The 18,708-nt window shown below is 40.8% G+C and overlaps 1 protein-coding gene across 9 annotated transcripts in view; it reads right to left on the bottom strand.

Moving 5' to 3' along the window:
• Positions 1–557: 557 nt before the first annotated feature.
• MARF1 (meiosis regulator and mRNA stability factor 1) overlaps positions 558–18,708 on the bottom strand; it is a 38,943-nt gene continuing 20,792 nt past the window's right edge. For all 9 annotated transcript variants that reach the window (XM_037814272.1, XM_037814276.1, XM_037814279.1 and 6 more), the window contains exons 16-27: positions 18,406–18,581; positions 16,746–16,966; positions 15,026–15,168; positions 14,683–14,816; positions 13,358–13,560; positions 12,599–12,826; positions 8,832–9,062; positions 7,148–7,360; positions 5,893–5,953; positions 5,684–5,803; positions 4,539–4,709; positions 558–3,124 (exon numbers count right to left, since the gene is read on the bottom strand). In XM_037814272.1, the coding sequence (XP_037670200.1) occupies positions 2,880–3,124; positions 4,539–4,709; positions 5,684–5,803; positions 5,893–5,953; positions 7,148–7,360; positions 8,832–9,062; positions 12,599–12,826; positions 13,358–13,560; positions 14,683–14,816; positions 15,026–15,168; positions 16,746–16,966; positions 18,406–18,581 (2,146 nt within the window). In that variant the 3' untranslated portion in view covers positions 558–2,879. The remainder of the gene's footprint in view (positions 3,125–4,538; positions 4,710–5,683; positions 5,804–5,892; positions 5,954–7,147; positions 7,361–8,831; positions 9,063–12,598; positions 12,827–13,357; positions 13,561–14,682; positions 14,817–15,025; positions 15,169–16,745; positions 16,967–18,405; positions 18,582–18,708) is intronic.

The raw sequence follows: 18,708 nt of genomic DNA, 5'->3' as shown, positions 1-18,708 counted from the left end.
ATTGTACCTCATCAAGAAAAAATATTTACCCCAACATCTGAGTCTCTTCTAGGTCCTTTCAACTTCTTCTGAGGGGAGTGTTGGGGGATAAGGGTGGTTTCAGGGGAAGGGCTTCATAATTGAATCTGTGAAAGAAGTCTTGTTCAAACTGACTTATTCAAAAAGCCTGCTTAGCGGTGATCAAAACAAGGAAGCAGGCAAAATAGGTTTCTTTCAAAGGAAGAGAAATCCCAGTAATTATCTCAAGTTTTTAACTGGAGGGTCTGTGTGGTGATTGTGTTTCCCCACACACGATCATACACAGAACTAAGGCTGGAAAACCTGAGCATCTAGAGCACAAAGCTCCGACAGTCTGGTCACCAGCCCAGGGTGGATGCTAATTTAAAAGGGCCTCAAAAATGTTAGACCGATTTGTTCCCCTCTTTTACCTTCACAGGAATATTTTCAGACAGGGTGAGACGGTGGGGGCACCCAAAACAGAAGAAGAGAGACAGAACAGGACTGGTTTACAATCCCTCCCTGCAAACAAACAAAACCAGTCATCTAGAAGACACACATTAGATGCTTGCTTGTAAAGTTTATTGACAACTGTTTGGTCCCAACACACAAAACAGCACTTGAATCACAAAAAAAAAGTGTTCAAACAAAGTAGACAGTTAAGAAAAACATCTCTTCCCCCAAGCCCAATCCAAAACAAACAGTGCAAGATGAGAAAGGGGGGATTGGTGATAATGTTTGTCTTTGTTTCAACAAATCAAATCTGGTACATCTTACCACCTAGAAATAAAGAATTTCATTGTCTTCATTCTCATATATCATTTTGTCACATCATTTAATTAAGCCTCTGGATAAAAAAATAGATAGCAATTGCACTGGCCATTGTGAACACAACGTGCTTCCGCTGTATTCCCATGTTTTCAAACAGCGATTGTTAGAGTCGCACATGCGTCCCAGACTAACTGGCGACTCCAGTGAGTGGTACAACCACCACAACCACACAACAGCACAGAACTGCAGTTTCCTCCTTGTCTGTGGCCCAAACAACCTGCTTTTTGAGACTGTTCCTGGTGACTTGTAATGGTACCTCTTAAATTTTTAAAGCCCACAATTCTCACATGCTAGCAAAACTCAAGTCCAGGCGTGCAAACTGAGCCTTACGAAATCTCTGAATAAGGAAACTGATGTTCTCAATACCAACTTCATTACATTGTTTAAAAGCTGTTTTAAAAAAATTGCACATGTGCATTTTACTTCCTGTAACACTATGTCTGTAGAGGAAATGTCTTCAGAAGGATTCGTAGAGTGCCATAATACTTAGGTTTTTCCAGTGTTGTTTCATCTTGATTGGGGCCAGGTGTTGAGAACTGGGAATCACTGGCTTCATTTAAAAGATTTGGGGAACAAAAATTAACTACTAAAAAATCTCTCTATAGCCCTTATTTTGTGGCATTTTATCAAAATGCTGGCTATGAAATTGGAGCCCATTTTCTGGCTTTCTAGAAATTACAAAATATAAACATTTCCCTCAAAGAAACCATCTAACTAGTGGAAGACCTGGTGCAAAAAGTTCTTTCTGCCCTATGAATGAATCCGCCTTTTTGCCCAACAAATACAATCCATTGTAAATGCTGGGTTTCTCCAGGAGGGGTAAGAGGTCACCGAAACCGGACACCTCAGCCACTCGAGAGCAAGGCCAGTCCACAGTGCAGTGCTCCTCAAAGGGTGGCTTCTCCCAAAGGCCAATGTTAGATACCACAAAAAATCCAAACATGCTTCCAACAGCGAGAAGTAACAGAGTAAAACAGACACAATTAAAAGATACTGAGCTAACATATATACTCACACAGAAAGCTTCCCAGCTACCAAAACCAGCTTTAAAATTACAAAAACAAGGTTAAGTTGATCAACCTTGGCCTTCATATGTATAGATAGAATTTCTGTCTCTTCCTAGTGGAAATAGCATCGATACCACTCCTGTTAAAGCACCTCACCGCTCAGCTCTGATTTGTAATTTATGCACTTGATGCATATTTTAGAAAATCAGACTCTTCCCCATATTGCCTCTCGACACACAATAATGTGTGTTGTAATTCAAATGCTGACTTTAAATTCATGTCACCAAGACCATCTCCTGTTCCTTAACCCAATCCATATTAAACTGGAACTTAATATAAAAGGGAAGCTTAAAACATCTTCAACTTTCTAGAAAGCTCCTAAATGGAACCCCAAAGTGGAAACATTTTAAAAAATTTGTCATGAAGCCACATTTGTCAACTACAGACATAGTTAAATAAAAAACGAGGTGCACTTACAAGTCACATAGAACCCAGGAACCTGCATATTCCAGCCTGAAAATACATTCTCAACTCCTTGCCTACCCCCTTCCTTCAGTGTGTAAACATGCAGAGTCACGGAACAGGCTGTTTCAAAGACACATCATGCATTTGATTAATACTGTCTGAAATCATCAGTAAGCAAAGGCTTATAGACCATATCATGCTACATGTAGGATTATACCACTGATGTGGCTTCATGGAAGTAAAGCCACTTCTTTCTAGCTGAATTCTTACTGCTTTCTTTTTATGGAACACCATTATATTTCAGAATTAAGAAAAATTTGGTAAAATATATTAAGGATTATTTAACAAATGCCAGAAGTACTCTCAATTAATTGAAGAGAAAAGACCCCGTCAGCTTAAAGCTGTGTTTCAATGTAAAATTGAAAAGAAAAAAAAAAATCACAGAATACATCTAATGATGAAGTAAGTGGCTTCTAGGGGAGTTTTCATTAAAACAGAAAAAGATATGTTTTTTGAACCCACTTTTGTGTGCAGACTCAGACAGTGTTTTCCATCCTAATTCTATGTTCAGAATGAGAGCTAAAGCTTGGTTATAGGTGCAAAGGAAAAGTTGGCTGCCAATTTGACTCTATTTTTGGGTTGCTTTTTGGCTGGGCTTTCTGCGGGGTCCTTGCTGAGCAGTGGCTCTGGGGTTTCCAAAGAGGGGCAGGGAGGCACCGGGACAACTGCTGAGACACAAGATGACCTGGAATCACAGGCCACTTTTCCATTCTTTGTTGGTATTGGAATTTCAGTGTTCTCTTCTTGGTTTAAAATCATAATTTCTGTAAACACAGAAAAGCAAACAAATTCAGTTCCAGGACCTGTAAGAAGTGTTAATACTGTTTCTGTCTCATATTTTCTCTAGACAAATGAAACCTTATTTTTAAAAATAATTCCCCAAATGTCACACTGATGCCACAGTTTATTATTATATTAACTGTGTGGTCAAGAGTTTGTCACATAAATCAAATACTTATCAACTGCATCTCACCTGTTCCCTGGATTACAAGGTTTTAGAGATCTTCATTTTTGGCTACATATCAATGGACAATGGGTTAAAAGAAATCTTTTCCACTTTGGATTCTTTGCCCATTCATTCTCTCTGCCAGGTAGTTAAGGACCCAAAGGCCACACAAGAGGGACTTCAGTGTCAGGGAGCTCCTGGCCCATTCCATTCACAGAGGAACTGCTAGATCTGACACCAAGAAGGAAGGTGAAATCACATATAGCCAATATTACCCTTGAAAATCCAGGAAGTCAAACACAGCCAGTTTTCCTGCAGTGTTTACAGATCACTATTCCTTTGGCTGAGCCACAAAGTAACGGGCCTGCTGTCGAGAGAGCTATGTTGTCTGAATAATATGCCTCTTGAAACCTTAGACTCTCACCATGGAAGGCCTGGGGATCTCCTGTCTAGGTGAGACATACAGCAGAGAGGACAGTGGAGCCCAGTGTCCTTCTCAGGCTGACTCTTGCTTAGAACAGCAGACAGAAATGCCCACACCATTCAAATTGGTTTTCCCTCTCTTTTCACATGCATGCGGTTGAACTTATGTATACAAAATGCACAAGGGCAATAACCCCACGGAAATGTTGGATCTCCCACTATGGTGTTCCCCCATCTCTTATTTTCCAGATAAACAACCTCAGTTCTTTCACTTGCCAACAGTACCAAATGCTCCTTGGGGAAATGGTGCACTGTGAAAATCAATCCAGTAGTTGCTAGGCCGTCCTAGAGAGGAACCTGATTACTATGGACTAAGAAGCTATAGGAAGGGCCACTGCAGGGCGGGTGGGCCATCCTCTCAGGAGGCCGGGTAACACGGCAGACAGACAACAGGCTGTGGGTAACTAGTTAAAGCTTGGTTGGTTACAGGTGTCAGATTCATCTCCAGTTACCTGACAGGCTATGCCTCAGTCACCTAACGTGTGGAGCAACAGTGCTACCACTACCTCAGAATGTGCCAAGAAATAAATGTGAATGTGCTGGCCCAGCACGAGAGAGCCACCATAGCTGCTAATCCAATTCTGCGGGAATCCTGACAGGGAAAGCGAGTCCTGAATAGTAAATGCAGGACTTTTTATGCCTCAAAAGGTAGTTTTCCCCCACCCCCCTAAAACATTTAGTATGTTGGCATTATGATTTTATTTTTTTAACCACACAAAGAAAACTCCCACAACCACAATGCACCCTACCAGAAGGATCTTGAGGGCGTTCCTCAAACCGAATGAGATCAGTAGATTGGAGGATGACAGGATCTGGTCTCAGCTGAGGGGACGGCAAGCACGAGGGGACGGGCTCACACAGGAGGTCGACAGGGGAGCTGGTGGTCAGGCAGAGAAGCTCCTGCTCCGTCTGACTGGGACCTGGACAGAGAAGGTAGGCCATGACTCTACTCAGGACAGCGGCTCCCACAGTGGAAACATGGAATCTGTGCCTGGGGTTTTCTTTCTGAGCCTTGAGGATTAAAAAGGTCAGGAAGTACTCAAGGTAAAAATCAAAAACAAAAAACCCATTAACAGAAAGGTCTGGATAACTGTTTGGTGAAGGTAATGCCACAAGCTGGTTATCTCCTAACTTGTGTTCTTAGAGACTACCAGTTCCTCACCAGGCCCTGACCAAGAAAAAGGTTCCACAGCTTCCAAAGCAGAGAAAGAAAAAATGAGAAGGGGAATAAAGTAGTGAAACAAGCAAAAGGTCACATTTAGAGACTGGGGTCCTGGCTTTTTGACGTCCCAGCTGTGTGGTCCTGGTTAACCTCCTTGAACTTCTGTTTCTCCTTTGTAAGATGGAGCTAACTACTGCTACGGTGAGAGCTTAATGAGATGATTTCCATTCAGGTGCTCTGCAATGTGGGAAATACTGTACACCTGTGTTATCCTATGAGCACTCTTCTAATTATGTTGCAGAGTTACATGAAGATAAAATTCTTGCTGAGTTCAAAAGTCCTTTGATAAAGTTAAAATTGCTATAAGATTCAAGAGAGTTGATTTGTATGTGTTTCAGAAATGATTCTACAAAAAATCTACACGTCTCGATGTTATTTTCAGTAATAGTAATGCATCAATATCAAGTCTCTCCCAGGAATGTCTTGAACTGGGTTGATATTTTGTCATTATTGGGCTTCAAACATCTCTTTAGGACCTTAACCAGTCAACTATGAATTGCTAGCAAATGCAGGTTAGTTTTTCCTCTGTTATTAAGCAAACATTAAAACTGCTTTGAAAATGTATGAACATTTACTGAAAATGAACATGGCTGCTGTTCCCTCTGCTTCCCTCTGCTCCAAGCCACTTCTAGAATCTCACAAGCTTTGCTTTATTTATTTTCCCCCTCTTACCATCGCCACCCACTCCGAGTTCCGAGGCTGCGTGAGATTCAGTCACCTCCAGAATACACTCACTATCTGAGGGCTGGTTTCCATGATCCGAAGGGGAAAGACCAAGTGAACTCAGACGACCTGGAGGAGAGCAGCACCCAGCCATCAGAGAGGAAAGCCGTGAGCGAGCCATGCTTTTTGAAGAGGGGCAGGGGTGGGTGCTTACTTACTTTTCATGTCATTTTTTAACACTACAATTCTCTTATGACCATGTCCTTTTATCCAGACCACCTGCACACAAGACATACCGCTGGTTAAGCAATGGAAAAGGAGGGAAAATAATCCCTGAAATTCCAGAAGAGTGTGGCCTACTGTGCCTGCCTTCAACATACCAGAATTTTAGTTGCTAAATAATGCCAAGAAAAATTTTTCTATACTCTTGTTTAGCTTTTAAAGCAACAGAAACTGACAGAAACATGCCCCTTAGTAAAAGCTGTGCAGTCTAAAATCTGTGAGACTCAGCTTTACAAATACTTTTTATGACCCTTCAAAAGACTCTCCCAAACACCAGTTTTGGTATATAAATTAAGGTAGTTCTCACATGAGAGCTCTTAAGAATTCTTTTCCAGAAACTAAACACATCCTAAAATAATTACTGGCGATCCAGACCTCCCAATCACAGCTCAGCATCATTACCCTCAGCCAAGGTCCTCTACCTACTGGTGCTGCTCTCCCCCACCCCGGCCACGCGAGCACACAGACACGCATCTATCACCAAGTCCCTGGTCTCAGCACCCCAGCCGTCCTCACATGTGCCCCTCCTACTTTCTGTAACTGCTGGCCTCACTCTGGCTCAGTCCCTCCATCATGCTCACCTGGACCTCTGCCTTGACCAAGACCCTAAGCAGTCTCCTTCCTCCCTTCCTTTCTCAACCTACAGACAGTCACTGTGGTCCTTTTAGGAGCAAACCGGAGGAGGGCCCTGCTCTCTCCATTGCAGAGTTCACGCCCTCACCTGGAGGTGCGAAGTCCCCCATAACGCAGCTCTTACTTCACTGCTAGGCTCCAGCATGGTTTCTAGTTCCCCAAATCCTCCATGCTCCGTCTCATTGCTCTACGTTTGCTCACTCTGTCCCCTCTTTGTCACATAGATGACCTCTACACATCGTTTGTGACTCTGTTCCTGGGTGTTGGCCCTGCCAAGCTCCTCCTTGATACACCCATCTCTATACTGTCTGTAGTTACCTGTTCTGTGTCCTGCCTCTCCCATTACCTGAGGGCAGGGTCTGTGACTTATTCATCTGGCATATAGGAAGTTAATACAGAGTCACAGAATGAATGAGAAAAGCTCAAGTTATTTACTCTATGCCAACAGTGTGTTTGAAAGGATCACTTCAAAATGCCTGCCATTTCATTACTCTGGCAGCAGAGTTAGCCTGTGGCTCTACAGGAGACACATGCCAGGGAGCTCAGAAAAACACCCACCTGTGGGATTGCTCCCAAGAGCTCCTCTACACTGTTGTAGCCATATGTCTTGGGTTGCAGTACTTCTCCAACATATTTGGTATAGGCCACAGAAAATTCATGAAGGAAAATCTGCTGGTAATGGTAAGTATGAAGTAAAGACCGCACATTCTTTGCAAACAAATACAGACTTGTGAGCTTCACACATTCCTCTGTGTTTTCATCAGTAAAAACCTGGTCCAAAAGAAAAAGCAGTATTAGAAACTTTGTGAGTGACTGCCTCTGGTCCCCTCAGAAGTGAGGGCCCAGCTGAGAGGGAAGAGGCCTAAAGTCATCTGAAAATGGGCAATAACCCAAGGATGAGGTATTCAAGGATCTCCTCCAGGAGAGGGCTATAGCCTTGAGCAAGCTTTAGCTCTATCTGCAAGTCTAAGGCTGCAGATAGCTGAAGAAATGGTGTGCCAGAAGGGAAGGAAACTGGTAAACCTGGGGACCCAGGATAAAGGAGACAGTGAAGAGGGGGAGATGGAGAGAGCTGCACCCGAGAGTAGAGACTGAGGCCATTACATCTCATCTCCCAACCTGGTTTTCCAAGGAATACTGAGATGCAGGACAATGGTGTTAGCATTCTTTAAAACCACAACAAAAACCACAGGGGGAAAAAAGCTCTTACGTTCTCAAGTAAATGAAGCAGATTTCTTTACTATAAACCTTGTCAGAGCCTTTAATATGGACTGGGAATCTCCAAGAGAAGGGTATTTCCCAACCCTAGCTGGCCAGAGAAAGCCTTTGGTCATGGAACATCCATTAACATCAACCAGAATAGTGATTATATAATAGATAAATTAATGTAATCTAAACAATTTTGGATATAACATCTTTTAATTAATGATCCATTGATAGTTATTTAATAATGATATATCTTTTTTTTCTTACATTGCTGGATTTTATTTGCTAATATCTTATTTAAAATCATCTTCCCTTGGGGGACTATGTAAGGACTTTGATATTAAAGTTATATTGGCTTCATAAAATGAAGTGACGAGCTTTCTATCTTTTTTTTTATTTTAATGGCCTAGAATTTTTTTTTTAATCGGAGTTATCTGTTCTTTGAGAGTTAGTTAAAATTCAGTTGTTAACCCATCTAGTCCTGGTGCCTCTTTCAGTGACATCTATTATCTTTACAGACACTTTTATGGTGATTGGTCTACTCCAATTTTTAACTTGAGTCAATTTTGATAATTTATTTTTTTCAAGGAAATCATCCATTTCCTCTAAGTTTTTATAGTTGTTGCCCAAGAATTGCAAGTAGTATTCTCTTATAATTCGTGAGTACCATTCTTGAGAGGTTCCATGGGTGACTGGGCAGCCAATCTTTCTTTCTGGCTTTTACCTCAATGACAAATGATTTTAAGCCACCCCATAAGCCATCTATTTCAGAAAGAAAAACAGGAGTAAAATCTAACCTGGCACAGGGCAAAGGCACCCGGTCCAGGAATCAGGACACAAGGGCTTTAGTCCTGCTTTGTGACTCATTTCTTTGGCAGGGTTCCTTCATCTCCCTATGCCTTGGTTTATTCATCTATTAAATGGTCATTAAATCCATAATCTCTAGAGTCTCTTCCAGCTCTACACACTAATTCCAGAAATGCCTAATTCAGTGGTTTTCACTATGATGGTTCTAGAGAACCACTGGCGCTCGTACCTCAACTAAGTAAGGCAGACTCTTCAGAAGTTCGGTCAAGGTCATGAATCCATATTCACAGGGGTTGAGAGAAGTACTGTGGGTAGCTTCATAATGTCTCTTGAGCTCATCAACAGAAAGAAAGGTGGATCCTTCCCAAGACATTAACAAAACCAGCAACTGGGCAGTGAGAGATCGCAGAGACTTTCGGTTGATCAGTTGAATCTGTTTGCCAGATTCCATATCAGCAACCTGGAGAAAACAAAAATTCAAACATCAAAAGTCAAGAGAGGCAACCTAGGCCAGCATACCCCACTCAACTATTTTCATTTCGGTTAATGAGACCAATAAAGGAAAAATTGCCAATTCTTTCTCTTAACAGATGTAAAGTGAATAGGTGCGTCTTGGCTTTTCTGGGACCCCAGACCAACACTTCAGATAAGATGCCAGCAGAGTCTGCTCGCCCTCTCCCCGCTGATCTATAAACCAGAAACTTCCATCAATACTTCCCCCTCTCTTAGGGCAGTAAATGGGGGAAGAAACTGCTGTCACTGCCTTTATTTCTTCATTTAGTCTTTGCTCTCTCCACTGTGGGACAGAGATAGCCTAGACAGCTGATAGCCATTGGCCAAAGCTCATGCTGTTGTGCTCCAGGGAAAGTATACCACAGGTCGACACTTTCCACATGGCCAGTCTGCGTACCCGCCTTGCCCCATGTGTGTGCCCCAAGGTCTAGACTGGGAGCGGTGGTAGAAGGCCCACTCTGACTACGAGACAAGTTGCACTTTTCTAGTCCACCATTACAAGCCAAAATGCTGGCATTCTGATCTCTGACTACTCTTCAATTGTTTCAGATTCTCAAGATAAAGGATTTAGGTGATGAAGTGCATTTGGAGGGAAATCTTGCAAAAAAGACAAAAGTTATCACTGGGAAGCAAACAACATGTGAAGAAACAAGCATCTGATGATTGAAGCCAGAAGAGAAATCAGAGATGGGGGTGAGGATGGGGGAATCTGAATTGAGCCTTTACTAGAACTAAAACAAGGCAGCAAGTCAGTATACACACTGAGCAGTGATACTGATAAGTCAAAGGTTTACTATTACACCTTGTTTATCCCTTTATCCAGTTTTTCAACCAGGACCAAAGGTCTCAAGGGCTAGAGTAAGGGCTAGGTAATTACTAACTTGTAACATCTGGGGTTTGGGATTCCTAGAGGAAGAGAGAAGTGGGTGGCACCCGAGGCACCATCCCAAATTCAGTGTGTCTTTATCTGATTCTGAATCTCACCCAGAGCCAAGGCAGGACTTAAGGAGAGGTTGTGGAGGTACTCTATTCGATTTTCTCTCTTCTTTCTTCCTCTCATGCTACCCCAAGCTCAGCTTAGTTATGGATTTGTGGAGATTCAGGCTATAGATTTATTCCTCAGAAGCAAGATTTAATCAATCAGCAGAAACAAGTCCAAGGGAGTCCAAGGCCATCTTTTAGACACCCAGACCATTACAATTCCTCTGTCATTTTAAGGAGAAAACATTAAAACCTGTTCCTTTGATGCTACCTAGCTACAGCTCTTGATTCTTATGCCAGCTTCACATTGGAATCACCTGTGGAGATTTTTAAAAACATGCCAATGCTCCAAGCACACTCAGACTAATTTATATAAGAACCCTGGAGGCAGGGGATAAAGTCTGGGCATCAATATTTCCCAGAAGCTCCCAGGAGATTCTAGTGGGCAGCTGGGGCTGTACTTTGGAGACTCATCTCTTCCCATCTTGGTTGCTCTTACCCAAACCTCCTAGTCATTCATCCTTATTCATCAAAGTCTTTGGTCATGGCTTCCAGTTTTCCTAATCCCCCAAGCCCACCACTTCCATTGGCATGGGAGACTGAACATCCAAGGAACCTGTCTGACACAAGGGCCTTTCAGTTCCTCAGCTTCCTCATCTCCAAGAACTTCCTCTTCTAATCAATTCTGTTCCGGATACCTAGCCCCAGGGTCAATTTCAGTTCTTGTCATTACCCACTTCCAAACAACATTCAAACTTCCCATGCATCCTGCATGCCAAAGGAAGCCTGGAGGGGGTGCAGAGGAAGGCATGGGGGGTGGGGGGAGACCAAGATATTTAATTGCTTGACTCGTCTAACTATGACCTCTCTTCAACTTCACCAGCATTGATTCTTATTTTCTCCCAATTTACAAATACTCTCCTTTCTTCATGTTCCTCTTTTATCCATCTTGGCATCTATAGGCAATTAATTCATTAATGTTGTTGTCAATACTCAAAACTCCTTTGTCCTTCTGTCTTTTTGTTGCACCCATGTGGCAAAATCCTGCCCTGAACCCAACCACATGCTCTCGCTGAGCCTGTGCCTTAGAACAGTCACACCCTGACTGACTGTTTCCAAAGTCAATCTACAAACACCAACTCAAGCGAGCACTCAAAACTCCCTGGCACTCCTACTGTATTTCCTGATCAATTCACTCTCCTACTTACCACAATGACAATTTCAGGCCTTCCCTACTCTCTTCAATCTTGAAACCTATCTCCTTCTTCCTCTAAGCAGCTGACCTCACTTCCTACTTGACAGAAAAATTCTTGGATAGTGACTTGCTCCTTTTCCTGATGACAAACGTGCTTTGATTCCCAGGTCCCCTGCCTCCTAAGGACTCTCACACCACATTATTCTTTCTTGCCTTTGTATACTCATCTTCTGTCACTCAACCGGATCTGTCCTAGTGGCCCTCAAACATGCTCAACTCTATCTAACTAGGAAAAAAGAGCAAAAACAAATTAAAAAAACTCACTTGCCCTCCAGTACCATAGTCTCTAGAGGCTGCCATCCCTTCTCCTTCACAAGCAAATTGAAAATGCTATTACTTGTCACCATTTTCTCACCTCCTCCTCATTTCTCACCCCACTCCAATATGGCTTCCCCATAACACATTAACCATGACATGCTCTTGCAAGCAAAGCCAATCATCTCCACTTAGCTAAATCCAAAGGTCAAGTCAGTCCTTATCTCACTTGCCCTTTCCATGGCACGTGATGCTACTGACCCCTTCTCTTCCTTGGCTTCTTGGGATGCCATGCTCCCCTCTTCCTGTGAAGGTTCTTTCTCCTCTGCCTGACCACTGCAAAAACAGTTTGCTTCAAAACTATCACTGGGTATGCTCCCACTTTATATGTTTTCCTTTCCAGTTTTCCTTCCTTGTAAGAGCTTTCCTGGTCCTGTGGAGGAGGCATGAAAATGGTCCAGCTGCTTGGCCTCGGATGGCAGAGTCAGTTCAGGGCAGGGTGAGAGCAAAGGAAAAAGACACCATCTCTAATAAAGCTCCATCTGTAACAAAGGCAATTCTGAATCCTTGCTTGTGCCTACATCTACTCCTTGAGTGAGTCAGAATGTGGTGGAGTGAACAGATAATGTGACACAGTCACCCCAAAGCTTTGGACACAAAGATCTGTTTGAAAGGATCCTGCTACAGGTCAACAGTGCTGAGACTGAGTCATCTGAGAATAAACACCCTAACATAAGAAAGTCACCTGATCAGTTCAAAATAGTATCCCTCTGGCAAGGCAGTCAATGAACACACAAAACCTAGACCAAAAATCTAAGTTGCCAAACCAAAGTCATGGCCTACTATCTGATATTATAATGACACATAGATTAAGTTGTGAAGCAATAGTAAGTAGTACAAGGGATAAATATAGAAATGCTAAAATACACGTCAATACCCCAATACGAATTATGCCACCACAAGTTTAATTCAATGAAAAAAAATCTGTTTACCTTTACCACATGGCAGAGTTTCTGTGTTAAAGCCGGAATTGAACTGACATCATAGTCTTGGAGGCGAAATGTGTAACCAAAAGTTTTAGCATATTCTGGAAGTAAATCTGTCATCATAAGGCAGTTATCTTTTTGAGACCGAAGGAGTTTAACAAATTGGGCTGCTAGAGCTTTGAACCGTTCTACCTCTGTCAAAGTAAGGATTTTTTCTTCTCCACATTCCAAAACCTTGGAAAATACAGAGGGGAGGGGCAAGGGTGCATGAACAAGCTAGGATGGTTCAGGAAATTAAATGGCATGAAAATGTATACAACTAGTAACCAAAAATTTAGCACTTTTAGGAGTCAAAAATAATAAAAGTCAACAAGAGAAATCTGGTTTAACTTAGCAAAAACTTACTGGCTTAGCATTTGATGTTCTCATGTACTCATCCCCATCCCCAGCATAAAGGGACTGAAAAAGTACAGAGCTAATGAAAGAATATTTGGTTTAAGAAATCAAACTAGCTCGTCATTTTTTCAATAATTACCCTAAAACATGTTTGAAGAATAATTTATTAAAGGGAAAACAATTACCTAAAAATACTAATGGGCCAATAAAATAGCATCTCTGATAAGAATATTTCAGATTTTCACCCTCTTTGATAACATCCTCTTTCATAACTCCCTACTTCCCAGGAAAACAGGTCCTGAAAATGAAAACAATCTTCTCCTTTATTATTCAGGAAAATACTTATATAATTAGAACTTCTTAACTCACTTGTAAAATATCAGGTATGGCTTCAAAAAGTTCAAGTAGTTTGGTAAACCCATAGTATGAGAGCTTGCATTGCCGGCCAAAGTGGTGATGGTAAGAGGGAATAAATTTATTAAAGGGCATCCGGAAATGGGGCTGGTGACGCAGCAAATCAACAACATCCTTGGAGAACTGTTTTGTCCTTTCTATTTCATCTTGGGTACGTTCTTTAAAAAACAAACATAAATCGCAGTCTTTTTCTACTCATTTGTCTTTGTTTAACATCCACACTGTACTAAGTCCTATTCACAGTTTATAAGAGATAGTATCTTTGTCTTCCAAACACACACAAACTAAAACAAACATACATAAGTCTTCCCCCTTGCAAGTGGTCCTTGAACACATACCTGGAAGTCAGAATACTATTACAGGATACAGTGACATTCATAGATTTGTAATCCCATCTTTTAAGCTTGGAACAATTTTTCTAGTCACTACCTCCCTACCCAAATGTGTGTGTGTGTGAACATGACACACATACAGGTCTCTATACTTGAAAACATAATATAGAAATTATTTCTATGAAATTGCACTTCTGAATAGTCACATGCTTTTTGTTTCTTCATTTCATCTTTAGTTAAAACTTGCTAGCTGAAAAGAGTATCAGGCATCAAAAGTTGAAAAAAAAACGGGAAACAGCTTAAATTCAGATTTTTGTTTCTATTAATTTTTAAATTAGACTTAGGAAAGACTAACATTACTAACTTTAGCTTTGGAATACCATGATTTCATGGACATCAGTGTTTTGCAAAACTGATCAATGAGGATGGGCATAACAGAATGTAGATTTATTTTTATCTGTCCTACCTCCCAGATCTCAACTGGAGCTACTAATATTTGTAAAACAAACCAAAACATTCATGTGAGTTTGCTTTCCTTCTAAAGAGTGCATATCAAAGTAGCTCCGAGTTAAACAGAAAAAAGGAGAAGGGGACCTGTAACAGCCATGTTAACTGATTCTATAGTAGACTTACAGCTTAAATAGCCACAGAAGGCTCAAGAAGGCCTTTTGAGAAAATGTCGGATATGCTTTTTTTCCCCCTTATAGTGAATTCTAAAAAAAACTACTGTGCTTTGCTTCTTGACAAATGGCTTCACCTACTGTGAAGAACCTAGGATCCACTGCAGAGTAGAGCTGGTGTTTTCAAATAGTGCTTTCCATGGATCTTCAGAAGCCATGGAGAGGAAGGGGAAAGTGCATCTTCTGGACAATATTTAATTATTATTAAAATAACCACTGAGATAGACTAAAGCTTAACACTCTTCCAGGAAAATTTAAGTCAACATACCTCTTTTGGGGATACAAATCACCATTTCATTATCGTGTTGGGACAAACAGATGGTTGTATCTGGAATCTCTGATATGATATCACTCAACTCACAAACACCATATTCAGTGACATTCCAATCCCTTGAGAAACACCTATGTTTTTAAAAATGGAAATGGGTAAAGAATGAGCCATTGCACTTGCTAACAAGTGTTCCAAAAAGAATGCTAAATAGAAAAAGTTGGATAATTGTTTAAAAATTGGGGGGAAGAAGAGGTGTTTAAGTACATGTGTTTAAAAAATAAAAATAAATAAATAAAAATAAAAATATTTCTTTCCTTTTCTCTCCTTCTCATCAACTCACCAATGATATGCCTGTGAGAATTCTCTCACAATGACCTGTTTGCTGGCTTGGGATTTGAGAAGTTTTAGTAAATCCTGAGTAAAGCGCTTCACCTGGGCCCTGTGGGTAAGGGTCAGCAAACGTTTGGAGCCCATTCCCAAAATCTGCAAATGAAATACTTTGATTACTTATACTCATAAGACTTTGGCAGATACTGACTCTCTTGTTACCACCCTCAGAGCATACTGATACTGCAGTTTGAAACACAACGTAGATCAACAAAATCTAGCTGGTCAAAATGACTAAATGCTTGGGACCCTCTTTTGCCCTGCCCATCCTTTCCCAAATAGTCATAGGTATAGAAATGAAACACATATCATTAGTTTGGGCAATTAATTTTGTCTCTAAAGATAGCTGAAGTTTTTCAGGCAATATTTATAATTGGGAGCTATTCAGTTAGATACCTTAAGCTAGGAGGTGAAGACTTCATAAGAACCAATGTTAAAATCCACCTGGCTGCAGAAAGGAATGAAGTCGTGAGGCATGCAACGAGGTAAATGAACCTTGAGGACATTATGTTGAATGAAATAAGCCAGAGACAAAAGGGCAAATACTCTATAGTCTCACTAATATGAAATAACTTTAATGAGCAAATTCTAAGAATTAAATTTGAGAGCAATTTTACCAGGAGATAAACAGTGGGCAGAGATTGGGCAATCAATGATTAAGGAGTACAGAATGTTCAATAAGGCTCACTGTAAAGGTTCAGAAATGAACAGCACAATACTGTGTGACGGCAGCACAGTACTGTAAGTGTAATTAACAGAGCGGACTGTGAGTATGGTTGAAAGAGGAAAGCTAGAGTCATGTATTTCACCAGAGGGAAAGCTAGAGGATAAAAACTGGGACTGTATAACTTAGAAAAACCCAGAATGGACAATGCTGGTGGTTTATTGTATAAATATGAGAGTCCTAGGACCTAGGACATGAACTAGGACAAACATATATCACTATTACAAGGTATTAATAATACGGTGTTATATGGGAAAAAAATATAATTAATGTAAACTGAAGTCTACAGTTAACAGTAACATTGTAATATTCTTTCATTAATTGTAACAAAGGCACTCACTATACCAAAGCTAAATGTCAATAATAGGGGAATATAAAGGGTACAGGATTATTTTTCTTTGGAAGAAATCAGAATGTTCTCATATCGACTGTAGCGGTGAATGCATAACTATGTGATTATACCAAGCACCATTGACTGTATACTCTGGATGGACTATATGGCTTGTGAATAAAACTGTTTAAAAAAAAAAAAAACAAAACTGCCTGGTAACCAGTCTTCAATTCATTTATAAGAAAGATTAAGCCCTTGCCTCTCACATGTGCACCAACATATAAATATGTGGATACTCACAGGATTTCCCTTGTAATAGTGAACAATTCTGGAGTGAACTGTGCTAGAAGGAAGGTTAGTCTATAGAGGTCAAAGGGAAAATAATCCTCAGAGCTCACAGGTGTTCCATTTAGTTGGAAACTTGCAGCTTTCTGAAAAATTGAGAGGTCACCTTGGGTATGTTTCCTATACTTTGAAGACAGCCCTTTGAAGATGTTTTGCTCCCAACTGATTTCTTAGGAATTTGGTTATTAGTTATCCTGTGTCTTTGGCTGGGGCAGCCAAAGTCATGAAGGAACATTCCCATCTTTAAACAAATACTTCCTTAGTATTCCTTACCTGCAACACGTGAGGTACTGCTTCTAATAATTCAATCAACTTGGAGTATCCATAGTCAGAGACTCGGCACTGTTTTGCAAAATGATGATGATAGGAAGGGATGAAGTTACTAATTGGTATGATACAAGATGGTTGGCTCTTCAGCAAGTCAATCACTTCTCTGCTGAACTGGATCAGCTGGGGGTTACCTACAGGACTTTTAGAACGCAGAAGCCAAGGGTCTAGAAACATAGGAAGAAAAAAAGAAAATACAAAAAACAAAAAACACAACTTCAAGAGCTGAAAGGGACCTATTAGTCCTTGTTTGTGCTTGATCATGAGCAAGTGGACTGAACCAAATAGCTGCTTTATTTCTCAATTTCTATCCATAGTCATGTCCCACATAATCAACATGCTAGTCAAATACATTTACATTATGGCAAATGCTTTCCACTCATTTTCAAGTGAAATAGTCAAAGCAACTCATAATTCACTATCAGTTACTTCGAGAAGAAGTGAAAATACATAGGAAGTTTCCAGTTTATGAACTGGTTGTATTGCAATTTGGTTCTTGGAACACACTTTCACACAGAAACAAAATTGTACATGGTCATCAGGTATTAGCCAAGAAGAGCCTAATTAACCCATAGTGGAGCTGAAACACTGCCCAGAAAAGCATGGGATCAGTGTTGTAAAACAAGCATGACATAAAACTGAGAAACAAAATTGTGTAAGAAATGGTTTTCTGCATTTGTCTTGAATGTGCATACCCAAAAAAGAGGTTTTAATTATAAAAGTATAAATAATCAGATGAAAACTTTTCTAGAGATGTTGAAAGGGCTTGTGGGTTCAAGACACAAGAGAGAGGAAGGAGGGAGGAACATAACTGATGTGACCCCAAGTGGCCTTTGGTTGAGGGGAAAGGAAGGAGGGGGTAGATGAGAGACTTGGGTACAAATAGTTCTCCTCTGAGAGAAACGCTAACTCAGGCAGAGCCCCCTGCCCTACCTTCCCCACCCCAACTCTACCTACCCTAGATGGGAGGCGAGGGGCTGGAGGAGAAAAGGTGGAGGAGGGGCTGGGAGCCAAGGAGAAGGAAGTGTGTCTATAAAATTGTCACAGGTAGCAACATTCAGCACTTATAAATTAGATGCCCATAATCCAGAAACTCACCCAAATTTAGGTTCCAAGTCCCTGGACCTTTACATTTACAGTTAAATTTATGTTCACATTTATCAGTCAGAAATGTTCATGAAAATGAATTTGATGTTCTAAAGGCCACTGAACTGTACCCTTTAAAACGGTTAACTCTAAGTTATGAGAATATTGCTGCAATTGAAAAAAAAAAAATTTCAAAAGTACATCTGCCCAAGAGCTATTTCCTTCAAATATGTGAAACTATTTTTAAAAGGCCAATCAATTCACAAGTCAAAAAGGTTCACAAAATTTAGGTAGCTAAAGAGATTTGTGACTGTGAAATTTTGGTTTTAAAAATCTCATGTGATTTATATTTTTAAGAAGTCTCGTTCTGCCAAACCCTCAGCATTTTAGAGAGCAGTTTTTTAAAAATTGAAGACAGCCATGGGCACTTTCACACTTGGCAGATCATGCTGCTGCCAGCTGAAGGCCACAGCCTCCTCCCTGTCTCACAGGGCAGGAGAACAAAATGCCTGACACCTACCAGTGTTTGGAGGTGGTGGCTTGTTGTGAATCCATTTAACTACTTTGACACCATTCTGTGCAGTGGCAATGTTCACGCCTGGAACACAGGTAATGAGATGTTCTAAGGGAGCACCCTCTCGATTTTCCTGCGTGACTTCCAGTTCACCAAATTCTGCAGCATAACAATCTGGAAAGCTGAAGTGAGGGAAAAAAAAAAGGTTAATTAAAATAATGGAAAAGCAAAGCACCCACTTAACAAAAGCCTTCATCTTAATGTATCCATTAAGAAATAATTTCTGGTTAAATTACCACAACCTAGGTT

The sequence above is a fragment of the Choloepus didactylus genome, chromosome 21 (genome assembly GCF_015220235.1).
Source record: "Choloepus didactylus isolate mChoDid1 chromosome 21, mChoDid1.pri, whole genome shotgun sequence".
Lineage (NCBI taxonomy): Eukaryota > Metazoa > Chordata > Mammalia > Pilosa > Megalonychidae > Choloepus > Choloepus didactylus.
The sequence above is the reverse complement of the archived record's forward strand: the minus strand, read 5'-3'. Positions and strand labels throughout refer to the sequence as shown.